Source organism: Parambassis ranga, chromosome 7 (assembly GCF_900634625.1).
Source record: "Parambassis ranga chromosome 7, fParRan2.1, whole genome shotgun sequence".
Classification (NCBI taxonomy): domain Eukaryota; kingdom Metazoa; phylum Chordata; class Actinopteri; family Ambassidae; genus Parambassis; species Parambassis ranga.
The window spans coordinates 5,592,510-5,605,469 of NC_041028.1; the positions used below are offsets into that span (position 1 = coordinate 5,592,510).

Consider the following 12,960-nt stretch of genomic DNA (forward strand, 5'->3'; position numbering starts at 1 on the left):
TGCACGTTAGAAGCACAGATTACTACAATTATATTTTATATTTAAAAATTCATTCATTGAAACACAAATAAATTATAGTTGCACTTAAAAATAATAATTCAGCATCTGTTATTACATGTAAAATAATAATTGTGCCAATAATTATGTCCATGTGTGGTAAATATGTCACTGTTTTGAGAATCTATTAAAGTCATTTACAGAAGCAGATGTTTTCTCAGTTTGAGGACCTTGCATTTTATTGATGAGATTCATAACAACAGCATCAAAAAGTAGAGTTGATGTTGGACATGACATGACAACCCTACATGAATCACAGTTAACTCAATCAGCTGCAGCACAGTAATAGGTGAGCAGAACTCCTGTTGTTGTTGTCGTTTCTCCTCCTTTATTAATAATTAACAGTCAGTCACCTTTTCGGTCGGTGCCCTCTAAGACACACACACATAGAGCTGAACCGGTTTTGTGAAAGCAGCTGATAGCAGCCATGTTTGAGTGATTTCTCAGTTAATTTTTTAATCATAAAGCTGTAAACCTGTTCTCTCACACATCTGGGCGTCTGGTGTAAGGTACGTGAGTCATCTGCAGCGGTTGAGATTGCTTTTCTAACTATTCTGATGGTGACTTTTAAATGTCCTCTGCAGCTTTTTCCACATGTGAGAAATGCCAGCTGCTCCTCATGGACACACAGTGTAGCAATGGAACCTCGCAGACTGTGTGCTGTAAGTTGCATTCACTCGCCCCGTATGATGTCAAGGGGTTTCTGTGTTATCACGTAAAATAAACAAAGATACAGCTATATCTACAGATGCTATCTTTCTCATCCTTTTCTGTCTTTTCACTTGTTTTGTAGACGAGGAGTCGTCTGGTCCTCTTGCAGTCATTATCATCCCCTCTCTCCTGGCTCTGAGCACAGTTTTAGTGGTGGCTCTGATTTTCTGTAGTCTCCATAAAAACAAGCAGAGAGGACAGGGATCAATAGGTCATTTTACACATGGTATGAGCAGGAAAAAAGGTTTTAAAAAAACATTCTTTTTGCATATTTATCCACTAAACCTGTTTTTAACAGGCCAGCAGAGTGTATCCATGGCTACAGCTTCTGTTAGCACTCCGAAGGTCCAGGCAGTTTTGAATCCCTGGGAAATCCCTGACGAGTGCATCCTTGAGGGACTTGAGTTTTGGCAGACGGGTCGCTATGGCCCCATTTGCAAAGGTCTGCTGAAGAGAAGAGATGATGGAGCATCCTCTGCTGTGGTGGTGAAGTCCCTTCGAGGTATCTGTCATGGAGCCAGGTGAACATGGATAAACATGAGGTCATCACTTTTCTTTCATTTTTTTGCTTCAACTCCAAATAGATGGACCAAACCAGCCTGAGGCCAAGGAGTTTGTGAAGTGGCTCCTCTTCCATGCCACAGTGTGTAAACATGAGAATGTGGCACAGATGTTGTACTGTCAGACCAAGCGTCTGCCCATGTTCATGGTCTTCGAGGCCTACAGCCCAGGAAACCTGCTTCACTTCCTCTGGACACTTAGAAATGTAAGTGGTGATTTCCCATGCAAGGACACATGAAATGTCTGATTGTGAAACGTCATTGACAGAGTATTATTTTTAACTCAAGAAGGATTCAAGCTGTGCTGATCCAATGCAGAGCTTCTCAGAGAGGTCCGTGTTCCTGATTGCAAAGCAGGTTGCATCTGGTCTGGTGAGTTCACTTTTAGGCGTCCTTCTGTGCTGTCCAGTACTTACATGTTCTCTGGTGGTGCTGTGGAATAATTGATGTCCATCTCAAAATGTAAATAACCACTAAAAGTTGGATGTGTTTGGTCATAATTGGCTCTTCCTTTAGGATTACCTGATGTCAGAACACAGGCTGGTGCACGGCGATGTTGCTGCCAGGAACATCTTAATTGGCCCTGGCCTCTCCACTCGGGTGTCTGGGCTGGGTGTGGCGTTTGAAGGACGAAAAATGGATCCAGCAATTAGGCCGAGGGCAGCAGAGGTGCCTCTTAAATGGCAGGCTCCAGAGAGGATTATAATGCAGCTCAGCATTGACAGGAGCGACGTGTAAGGGCAGAGAGTTATGGCACAGAAACAAAACTCCTGCAAAGTGTTGTTTTGTTGTTTTTGCACTTGACAGACCTGACAGACATGTCTGATTTTCTCAAGGTGGTCATTTGGAGTCTTACTCTATGAACTGATAACCTTAGGTAAATCACTACATCCCGTCGGCCAAGGAATTTGTAAAAACCTTCACTCTTTAGATTCAGTTCTATACTAATCTCTGTCTAATCTCAGGCTCTCCTCCATATCCTGATCTGGAACCTCTCTCAGTGCTTCCAAAGCTTCAGGCCTCTTATCGCATGAAGAGACCAAAGAATTGTGGAGGAGCTTTGTAAGTAAAAGTCATTTACACACACACACACAAGAGTCATAGAGTACAAGACTGAAAATATAAAAATAACCCATTTTTATATAGAAATATTTAATTATACACTAGAAAATGAATTCCATGCTTTTACTAGTCTTAATTAGTTTAAAAGTTTCCTAATTGCATGAAATTGTCTGAGCTGCTAACAGCACTATGTGGCTATTTCTAAAGAATCAGTTATGGCAACATATGTTATTCTTTTTTTAAAGTGCTGGCAGCCAGATTTTGTTGCCTTTAAACATTGTTATTTTTTGATGCTATGCCATTACAGTGAATTATCTTCACATGAAAAACTCCCTTTAAAAATATATTTTAAGCACAGCGTTTGTGTAGCTTTCTCTGTGTGTGTGTTTACTGCAGATATGACCTGATGAAGTACTGCTGGATGTGGAGTTTCAAAGACAGACCAACATTTTCAGCCATCATAAAGCTGCTGGAGTCGTCACTGCACTTCGCTGACACAAAACCGATTATTATTCCTGACACCGTAGACGTATTTGATTATAACAAGAAGGCAGGTCTGCTCTCGTAGGCTTGTGTAATATTTGTGAAAATATGTGAATAAAGCCTAAATGTTTCCTAATTGGCTGTATAAGCCATCCATGATTTGTTTTTTTAAAATGACTACAGGGCAGTCTCTGTTTATTACCTCTTTATTGTCAAAATATACAGACTTAAATGATCTTATTATTCATTTAAGATCTTTTTCCACAGTTTTTAATCATTGGGCAAACTACAGTTTTGTACCTATAATGCTCTTGGCATACATCACTGTGACTTTACAGTTCAAAAACCAAAACACCCACACAGGAAAGCTGAATGCACTACTGAGAGTACTGAGAGTACTAGATTTGTGTTCAGTCTGTGTTTGCACTTACAGTGAAGATTTTAATCACAGCACTGGTTACAGTAAACCGTGGCAACAACCACAGAGGGTAAAATCCAAAGATTACCTTTCTGTATTTCTTTAAACTGAGATCTTGAATCATAAAAGGCCCAAAGAGCTCTGTAAGTCAGACTCATAAAGATTAACTCATAAATCAATACAACTATGAGTTATGGCTTATAGAGGGCTAAAATCGTTAAAATCATATCTTCCATTTGACACCTTTGAGTACAAGCTCAAGGACAGAGGGCAGGTGGAAAATCAGAATTTAAATGGGGGGGGGGGGGGTGATAACAAACACATTTAAATGCTTCTCTGCGTCATCATCTTCCTCTGTTCTGCTTAAATCTGTATAAAACTGTCATCAGAACCACAACTATCTATAGAGAATCACAAGTGATTCCAAGGAAAAAACATGTGTCCTTGCTATAATTGACTGCTTTATATGACTGGCCTTTACTCCCTCTGCTGCATGTGATCATACAAACATCATTCATCACGTTTGAAGTAAGACACGCACACTGGCTAGCCACTAGATGGCAGAGTCTGCAGCCTCTTCTCAGGCTAAAACCACACATAGAGAAGAAAAATGCCATTTGCACGGCTGCATCAGTGTCACAATACCTGCGCTGACATCAGCTGAGGTCTGAGGAGAACTACAAGCTGTGGTGACGATGATCCAGTGTGGATTTACTCACTTTTTAAACTGTAAAGCCTCTTAAAACAGAGGCAGACACATACAATGACCAAATAAAAAACACACATAGAAGAAAATCGAACACATCATTTCCTAAACACAAAGTTAAAATGTGTTTTAAAAAAAGCCAGCGTTGTGTTCAGTTCATTTGAAACAGCAAATTAAACGTGAACATCAATGAAGGAAGAATCATGCTAACTCTCAGAACCCCGAGCCAGTTTAGGTGATTTTCACTCAGATCCAATTATGGAAACGCTACAAACTTGTAGAAAAACATGTTTTTGTGCAGTATAACACAGCCAATAAAAATTAATTGCCATGATCATTGTTACAAGAATGGAAATTAGCTCAAATTAATATGTATAATATTTTTTGGTCACTGATCTTGGGCAAAAGTTTGAGCTTTACATGCAATAATTGTTTTAACACCTTTACAAACTAGTTTTTCACTCTATTCCACACACCCGGGCCTGCTGATAAAAATCACTTAATGGCTTAAATGTGTGTAAAATGTGTGCTGAGGAGTGCAGAATTTGTTTATAAAATATTGTTAGTGGAAATGCTTTGTGTCTTTTAGCTTGGACTTTGTTTCCCCCTATGCCAAACAGATGTTTTTTTTAATAAAAAGCATACACTTGCTTGTTGGTTTTGGAGTTCTGAGGGTTAAAAATGTTACATAAATGACTAGGTCAGAACAGGAAAAAAAAAGGATTCTGAGTAACTTTTTATATTATCCTCCGAGATGATGGTGTGCCACATGTTCCCAACACTGATGGATGACTGGATTAATACTGAAGGCAGATTAAAATCCAGTTTTACAGTAAGCCACACAGCCCTCGGCTTCAGTGACAATGCGAAAAAGACAGAAGACGGCATGAATGTTAATCCTAAGCAGTAACATTTAAAAAAGTCCTCCTCACCACTCATTCTAGCTCTCCCCAGTCCCTCTTAGAGGTTACACAATCAAAATAAAGGTTAAATACAGCGAGTGTTCGCCTGTGATGCATGAGCATGTTTAGCTCCGCGGCAGGTAGGAGCAACAGCAGCAGCCTGGAAGCCTCAGTTCACCCGGATGGGCCAGAGGTAAAACCTGTTTGGGAGTATCAGACAGTGCCGGCACATTTTACACTTTACTGCTCCAAAGGGATGTTGGAAACAAAATGTAGGAGACCGACCACAGCAGGTAGTACACACATGCAGGGGGGAAGGAAGAGCAGAACACCATGACGATCCCTGGAAATAAAACAAAGGAATATGTATAGGATGTCTATTTAAAATTCTAAAGCTGTTTATCCAAACACTCCTCTCTCTACTGGCACTCTGACACACCATGCCAAAAAAGTTGGGCTGCCAGTGGCCCTACTTTTATTTGTGGTGCATCTCACACTGTTGGCACTACACACCATCAGCTGTTTGGCCATGTGAGAGTGTTGAAGCAACAATGGCACCCATGTGTGAGAGAGAGCACTCTGATTGGCTGTACAGCTTCTCTTATCATATATGGTATGAGAAAAGGTAGTAACAAGGGTCAAGTGGGTGCCAATCACTTTCCCTGTGTTGGTTAAAAAAGTAGGTGGTGTTTGGTTTGTCTCCACTGCATCCTGCCACCTGCTGGTAGGAAGAGTTACTGCCTCTTAGACAGGTTTTCATCTCTGAAGGAGCTACTAGCTTGGTTGGTGTATCTGGACATTTAAAATCGATGAAGAGATGCTACATTTAGGTTATGTATTACCAACTACTGTTTGTCTCCTACATGTTGTTGGGTAAATGATGATGAGTCCAACTAAACTCAGGTATATAAACAGTGTTTATGTAAATAGCTTCTGTTGACTCTGAATGTCAAATCTTGACCTTCATGCTATTGTCTGTTTTTTTTTTTTTTTAATTACTTTACCTCCAGCATAGACCACTTTCTTCCAGGCCTGGGACTCCAGCACTCTGTCATGGGGGTAGAAATTTTGACTGATCATAAAGAGGATCATGGCCACTGCAATAACTCGCAGTAAGGCCATGTTTCCCCCTGACAGCAGAGAGGCGCTGGCCAAGATGGCCGATGAGTAGATGCATGGCAGGCCGCGGTACATGAAGGGGATCCCTGAAGATTACAAAGAACATGACTGAATTAAATCCTATGATAGTACAGAGAGAATTAAATGAAGAAAGAGTTTTGGGACTCACCACTTGAGAAGAAACAAAGGCGAACGAACACGGACAGGACATAGCACATGCAGAGGATGTTATCAAGCAGGTCGGATGTCCTCAGAAGCAATGATGTGGCAATCCCAAAGGTTGTAAAGTCAGCAAAATCATCCAGCTTTGCACCTTAACATGAAAAAAGAGGGAATACTCATGCTAAACATGTTTGCTTTAGAAAGGGTACTCCCACATTGCTCCCATTCCAGCAGTACCTTAGTCATGAGTTTACATTCAGCATCATCATCTCTTCAGTGTGGTCACTGCTGACATGTGACAGTGTTGTTGTGGTGTGCGTACGTGCAAATAAAGTAAAAATTTCAGTGTCAGCCCAATAGGCAGCTATTCTATAAACAACATTCTCCCGCTGCCTTGTCTCTTTATCCCCCAGGAGCATGGAGCATGTTTTCAGCAGACGAGGATGAGGTGATTCAGGGCATGGCTCAAATGAACGAGGTGGAATTCCACAGCCCAGGGTCAACAATTTTAGCAATTTCAGATATGCAGAGAACCCAAAGCAACGGGATAAAATAGACAATTGGAGCATGATCCCATGGAATTAGGCTGCTTAATCAGAAAGTGAGTGTTCACTTGACAAAAATACGTGGGGGGGCACAACAATCCCCACCAGCAAAGTCATGCAGAAAAAGCCAGTGGAGGCACAAAGCCCCCTAAAATGTACAGCCACTAATGTATTGTGATGCACCTGGGTGCTATTTTGGGCTTCTGGGAAAATGTGCACTTGCATAATGGAAGCAACGTTAAAGCTATTCTGGGTGGTTTGTATATACAGTATTATGAAATATGGTATGTAGAGAAGGTTGAAGCAAGGCGTCTGGACTTGTAGAGTTTTCTAGAAGACGTTTCGCTGCTCATCCAAGCAGCTTCATCAGTTCTGATGAACTGCTCATCCAAGCAGCTTCATCAGTTCTGATGAACTGATGAAGCTGCTTGGATGAGCAGCGAAACGTCTTCTAGAAAACTCTACAAGTCCAGACGCCTTGCTTCAACCTTCTCTACGTATGATGACCTGGATGACTGAGAATCTTCATCAACATATGAAATATGGTATATATTCCATATTTATATCTTATAATAGCAATAATATAAGAAGTTTCCACAATTAATCTGTTATTTTATTTCTTATTAAGGAGTGTGATGTAATTTAAACAATAACCTTAACAAACATATGACCAGCAGACCTTTTTAGACACAGATTTGAAGCTCAGATGACTTTACTATATAAAATATGTATGATTTCCCTCTTGGAAACGCTATCCAGAGTTTTTCAATAGAGTTTCTTTTTACTGGTTCCCTTTGTTAATGACTCTGTGCGGCCAAATTAGAAAGTCCAGACAAAAGACTGTGCAGCAAGCGCCTGCCAACACCCTGAGTCGAAGTTTATCTTTGGTAAGAGCTATTGACCACAACATAACACTTACCCAGTGCAGAGCAGGCATCCAGTCGCCTGGCAACGGCTCCATCTGCCAAATCCAGCAGGTAGCCAATCAGAACCAGCCAACATGCAGCATGATGGTGCCTGGTGAACAAAACGACAAAAGTCTTAGGCCGAGCTATTTATTAGCAGCAACCTATTACACAGGGAGAAACGTCTGCAAGAGCTAGCGAAGAGGAAAAGGGCCGAAACTAGTTTCAAAAGTAAAGTTTATTAACTAGATTTTCTGACTGGCCTGTGCCTGAGTATCCATTTGATAATGTGAATTATTTTTCTCATTGACCAAAACGATCATGTTTCTAAAATTCTGCTCTACAATTATTTTGGCCTTTTTATTGGTCTGCAAACCAGCAAGTACAAGGCAAACAACAGACCACATTACAAGATTAGCATGGATTCTAAGCTGATGCAAAAGATGGTGTGATACACAATCATATGGGAAGACATCCTTGGACAAAGTTTAGAAAAGATGGGCTCTTTCAAAAGAACAGTCAGAAGCTGATTGGATGAAGCTTCTCACAGTCACCGTTTGTCATAAACTACCTAAATTCCTGAGGAGAAATCACAACTAGCAGCTGGGGATCTTGTAAAGCACCTTCAAGCTTTGTGCTTGTAATAAAACAACAGTAGTTCAGACCAATCACTGTGAAGAACTATACTGGCAGTTGTGGCTATGTTTTGGGTTTGGTAGTGCCGTTTCTTCCAGTCTCCCACATGGTTCAGTGTCACAAACAAAAGAGGTAGGTCAGGTTAATGTGGGACCTGTATTTTTTTAACTTTCATTCTGTGCCACAGATTCGGAGCCTTTATTGTGAAAGCCACAGTGGACTGATTTAGCTCTACAAACTGTCTGTCTGCACACACTGATTCACACACAGTACAGTTATTTCCATCTTGACTAGTAAAATCCTTTAATAGTGCATTCACTCACCCGTTGAGACTGCTGAGAATGGAGGCCATGCCCATGACCATGTTGGCAACTGACAGAGCATTGGCTGCATTTTTACGTGCAAACTCCTTGATCTGAAGTCCCGTGGCCTGATCACTCAGAAAGAGCTTGTTGGTACATTGGAAGAAACCTGAGACAAAACAACAACAACAGCAGCCAGTAGCCAGTCTGTATTAGTTCAGGAACCTTTGGTACTGTGATCAAATGACCCTACCAGCTGACCTTGGTTTAATAATTATGATTCATTTTGAGGTAAATGTGTCTTAATGTTAATATTAACATCTTAATGTTAATATTACTCCAAAATATATTCCCCTGTTTTATGTAAAAGAAATATGACTTACCAAGACGCATGTTTATTGGACGGAGACCAACATTTTCCATACATTCATCCATTTTCTGATCACTAAAATGCATTCATTACTGTACATTCATTTAGTCAGGGGTGCGCAACCTACAGCATGCAAAATTAACCAGTGCCTCTTTATCTACTAGCAGTTATATCTATAAAATAAAACACACATTTTATGTGTAACATAAAAAATGGCTGGGGCGCCCAAATAGCTCACCTGGTGGAGCAGGCGCCCCATAAACAGAGGCTACAGTCCGAGGCAATTTGACTCCAGCCTGCACCCCTTTGCTTCCTGTCTGTCTTCACTTACACTGTTCAATAAAGGCTTAAAAAGCTCCCCCCAAAAAACGTATGGCCACAATGACATGCAGTGAACTTAAATAATAAGACGATTGACATCTGAACAGGATGCATGTGAAGTGTTAGCACTCAAATGTGGTCTTGTCAGGGTCAAATACACACAAATACTGGTAAATAATCTATGAACATGTAGGGGACTAACATATACACCACTTTCTACAGTGACAGGGAGATAGACATACTGCATTGACACATACCAGAAGTGAGATCAAGTAGCCTGTTAGCTCTGATCAAACACAGTGACCTGAAACAAGGACACGGCAGCAGCTAACTGTTCAAATGGCCAATAGCATTGTACCCCAGGTTAAAATGGAGATTTGACTACAAACTACATGGAATTAAATTTATGATTAATCTCTTGTGGTTTCTTGTGTTTTTGTGTACTTCTCGTTCTAAACTGTGTCAGATCATCAAATGCTATTTTTTCCCTTACACTTCAAGTATTGAAGCCTTGAACTTCTGACTAGCTGCTAATATGCTAATATCTACCACAGACGTGTGTGTGGTCATAGCAGGTGGCAGTAATGCACCTAGGTAGTGGACACCATCACATGCGCTTCCATCACATGTAAATTTGACACAGTCTGGGCATGGATAGCTACACACAAAAACAAAAGAGATCAGGAGGAGACTAATTTATTTTTCACAGTACTGCATCAATTAGTAAAAGTTTTTTTTTTTGTTCAATAAGGCGTTGTTATTTTTTTTTCTCTCAAGTCATAGTGCTGTGCAAGACAGTATGCATAGGAAATATTTTTAAATGTTGCAGTATAGCAACCCTTCAAGTGTTTTTCACCCTGAACTTCCTGTGATTCCAAAGCCAGACGAGTTCAAGAGACTCTTCATCTGAAAGAAAACAGCGTATGAGACACAGCAGAAAGCCAACAATAACTTGACAGCATGCTTTTTGTTTGTCATTTGAATTACTATCTGAAGACTTTTCAGAGGAAAATATTCCGCATTTTATTTGAGTTACACTCGCATGCAGCACTATGAGGTCACGTCTTCTTGGGTCGCTAATAAAAAAAAAGAGAGGGTAAAGCCAGAGCCAGACACACACGTCAATTTCAAGCAAGCGAGCCTCTATTACTGAAAGGCTGCCTAATGAGTGCACAGCACGATTGGAAGGCCCTTGTTGTGTAACACCCTGCCATGTTACCTGGTAACCACCAAAGACTAAATGAAAAACAAGGAAAATCCACAACAGACAGCAGGAGTAATCTGAAGTGGACCAAACATTTTAGCTAATGGTATGCTATAAGATAATATGTACATAATGTGCAGCAATCACGGGTCCACGAGGTGATAATATCATGTTTCTATTTTTTTATATTCAACTATTCATTTCTATTTAACCTGCTTTACATGCACTACCAGCCACATGCATTCCAACTATAGAGAATTAAACATTTTATTCTGTCCGATGAGTTCTAATTTGCCCAAAGCAGTCCTCAGTCCTCCCTTACACCCCACCATGCTCATGTAGGTGTAATCTAGATTATGAGATGAGATTGAGAAAACAAGTACCTACCAGAGGAGGGGGTCAGGAGGATCATGATTGTCTCTGGCTCAAGCAACACCAGCTAAAAGACAAAAAAAAAATGTTTATTATCTTTGACTAGGAGCACTAACACATACCTACATTTAAAATATAATAATCTGAGATCAACTGATCTTTCTTTCAGCTGTGTCACTTTAAAAGTGGACTGAGTTAACTGTAAGAGTTGAGATGTCACAGTGTGGATGATCATTCATTTTCTGCCTTCCCATCAATACATTTAACGCGCGTCACTATCTTAAGCACCAGTGATACAATTCCACAGCAGCACACGGCCTCTGGTGATTATAAATACGCTACTGATGTAAGAGAATCACCGGTGTGAAGTAACAAGTGAAGGTTTGAAGATGTAACATCAGAGCATCTTCAAAATTAGGCTGTAACAAGTGGCGCAACTGCGTCACAACTACAAAAATAAATAAATAAGTATATAATTGTTATTTTGTCCTCTAAGACACCGTCTCCGCTGCGGATGTGGGGATGCCCAAGCGCACCTCACCTTACCTGAATGAAAGCGGCTCCTCAGAATACAACACACACCAAGAAATGATGGAGAGACGTCCAAACGCACGGAGCTACACGCTGAAACTTAGTGTCTGTCCCGTTTTGTCTCTGTTTTTTTTTTTTTTTTTTTTTTTTTTTTTTTTATCGTGTCTCTGTCAGTGTCAGTCTCATACATGCAGCGTGTGGTCTGTTACCTGTCAACTTCACAGCCGCTCTTTCAGCGCGTCCTTTTAAAGCGCAAGGATAAATCCACTGGAATATTCCACCGGAAATGACGCTGCCACTGCGTTTTTTCCATTGTTGATCAACTCTTTGATGGCCGCTGTCAGAGTGGAAGTCAAGTCGTGCGGAATGAAGGAATGCAAAGGTACAAGGCAAAAATAAAGAAATAAAGAATATAAATAAATATATATTTGAATGCAAGCAACGCTGAAAATGTATCTCTAGAGTTATTTAATTAATTCACAGTTAAGCTTCAAGTTTTATTGTTTGTTTTAGGATAATAACTGTACATCAGAATTAAGCAGCACTCAATAAATAATATAATTTATAATCATAATAATTAAAAAAAAGCACACAGCAGAACCTGCGGTGATTGTCTTTGGATGCCCTGCTGTGTTTTTAAGTGGGAGGTAATATTTTTCCTGCATCAGCACAAAATGTGAGCTGTCTTTACGTATTTACTTATGGTGGAATATTATTAATGAAATGTTCTTATCATGCAGTTACTGCTCTCAGGCTTCATACAGAGTATAAACAATTGCATTCATGAAACATCAGAAGTAGTGATGGGAAGCTACTGTTATGGTCTCTCTAATTTGATGTATGAATGATGGGATGAATAAAGCTTCACAAGATGTATTATCTTGTGCAAGAAGGAGATCAGTCATAGAGTCCAGTCTCTGGCTGAGGATGTCACAAAAGGGACCACGTCACATGACACTGTTGCTGAGCAGATTGGCTTTCTGTGTGGTGGTACAACTTCTCTTCACAACGTAAGCTGGGTCAAATGGGGTCGCAATGATAAGTTCAGTAAATCAGGTGGAGAACTTCATCTCTAACAAGCTACATTCTAACAATCAGCTCTTCATAATTCAGACAGAGCCTTATCTGGTGTCCTTGAGGACAGACAGGGTGCTCACTGGAACTCACACACACACACACACGCACAGTGGAAAAATACAAAGCAAAACAGTGAGCAATATAATGTTTACAATCACACTAAACCCCGGTAAAATATTACAATATTTATATTCCACCAATAAATGAATTTGGCAGGTGATTAAATCACCTTGATCCTTCACTGTAAACTGTAGTGTTTACAGTGCACAGAGCACAGTAGCTACCTTGTTTATCTGGGCTAGCTAAGAAACAAACCATTGTGATTGCTACAACATGCATGTTGTGAAAATGTTTTTTAATTGTCTTTATGTGTGGAATTTTTTACACAATCGACTTTAATGAATTTAAATTCTGTAGCATCGCAGATGTAAGGAAACATTTAAGGAAATTGTGATCTGTAATCTGTAATAGATTTTCTCAAAATGAACTCTGCTGACGCAGCTGACTCCTCCTCTAT

At 40.2% G+C, this 12,960-nt stretch overlaps 2 protein-coding genes across 7 annotated transcripts; one reads left to right on the plus strand and one right to left on the minus strand.

The window, feature by feature from the left end:
• The first annotated feature begins 424 nt into the window (after nt 1-424).
• LOC114437953 (tyrosine-protein kinase STYK1) lies at nt 425-3,027 on the plus strand. Of its 2 annotated transcripts, none has more exons than XM_028408915.1 (10): nt 425-566; nt 642-719; nt 851-994; nt 1,067-1,270; nt 1,353-1,534; nt 1,617-1,700; nt 1,845-2,062; nt 2,165-2,205; nt 2,294-2,390; nt 2,787-3,027. In XM_028408915.1, exons 2-10 carry the CDS (start codon nt 677-679, stop codon nt 2,956-2,958), a joined length of 1,185 nt encoding a protein of 394 aa, XP_028264716.1. In that variant the 5' UTR covers nt 425-566; nt 642-676; the 3' UTR covers nt 2,959-3,027. The 2 variants fall into 2 exon arrangements, with proteins under 2 accessions (XP_028264716.1, XP_028264717.1); XM_028408916.1 differs by having other exon boundaries at nt 1,620-1,700.
• Nucleotides 3,028-3,065: 38 nt separating this feature from the next.
• Nucleotides 3,066-11,622, minus strand: tmem269 (transmembrane protein 269). Of its 5 annotated transcripts, none has more exons than XM_028410770.1 (8): nt 11,576-11,614; nt 10,851-10,902; nt 10,116-10,165; nt 8,590-8,737; nt 7,645-7,742; nt 6,188-6,331; nt 5,904-6,104; nt 3,066-5,242 (listed from the first exon to the last, which is right to left on the minus strand). In XM_028410770.1, exons 4-8 carry the CDS (start codon nt 8,628-8,630, stop codon nt 5,133-5,135), a joined length of 594 nt encoding a protein of 197 aa, XP_028266571.1. In that variant the 5' UTR covers nt 8,631-8,737; nt 10,116-10,165; nt 10,851-10,902; nt 11,576-11,614; the 3' UTR covers nt 3,066-5,132. The 5 variants fall into 5 exon arrangements, with proteins under 5 accessions (XP_028266571.1, XP_028266568.1, XP_028266569.1 ...); XM_028410767.1 differs by lacking the exons at nt 10,116-10,165; nt 11,576-11,614 and adding an exon at nt 11,382-11,492 and having other exon boundaries at nt 3,066-5,099; nt 5,204-5,242; XM_028410768.1 differs by having other exon boundaries at nt 8,590-10,165; nt 11,576-11,622.
• Between the last annotated feature and the right edge of the window lie 1,338 nt (nt 11,623-12,960).

Excerpts from the sequence above, each read along its gene's own strand:
- LOC114437953 (XM_028408915.1), top strand. The coding sequence starts at position 677 with ATGGACACACAGTGTAGCAATGGAACCTCGCAGACTGTGTGCT. Across the intron at positions 1,701-1,844 it reads AGCAGGTTGCATCTGGTCTG|GATTACCTGATGTCAGAACA; the intron begins GTGAGTTCACTT and ends CTCTTCCTTTAG. Across the intron at positions 2,206-2,293 it reads CTATGAACTGATAACCTTAG|GCTCTCCTCCATATCCTGAT; the intron begins GTAAATCACTAC and ends GTCTAATCTCAG.
- tmem269 (XM_028410766.1), bottom strand. The coding sequence starts at position 10,875 with ATGATCCTCCTGACCCCCTCCTCTG. Across the intron at positions 7,743-8,589 it reads ATTCTCAGCAGTCTCAACGG|GCACCATCATGCTGCATGTT; the intron begins GTGAGTGAATGC and ends TTTGTTCACCAG. Across the intron at positions 5,243-5,903 it reads GAAAGTGGTCTATGCTGGAG|GGATCGTCATGGTGTTCTGC; the intron begins GTAAAGTAATTA and ends TTTTATTTCCAG.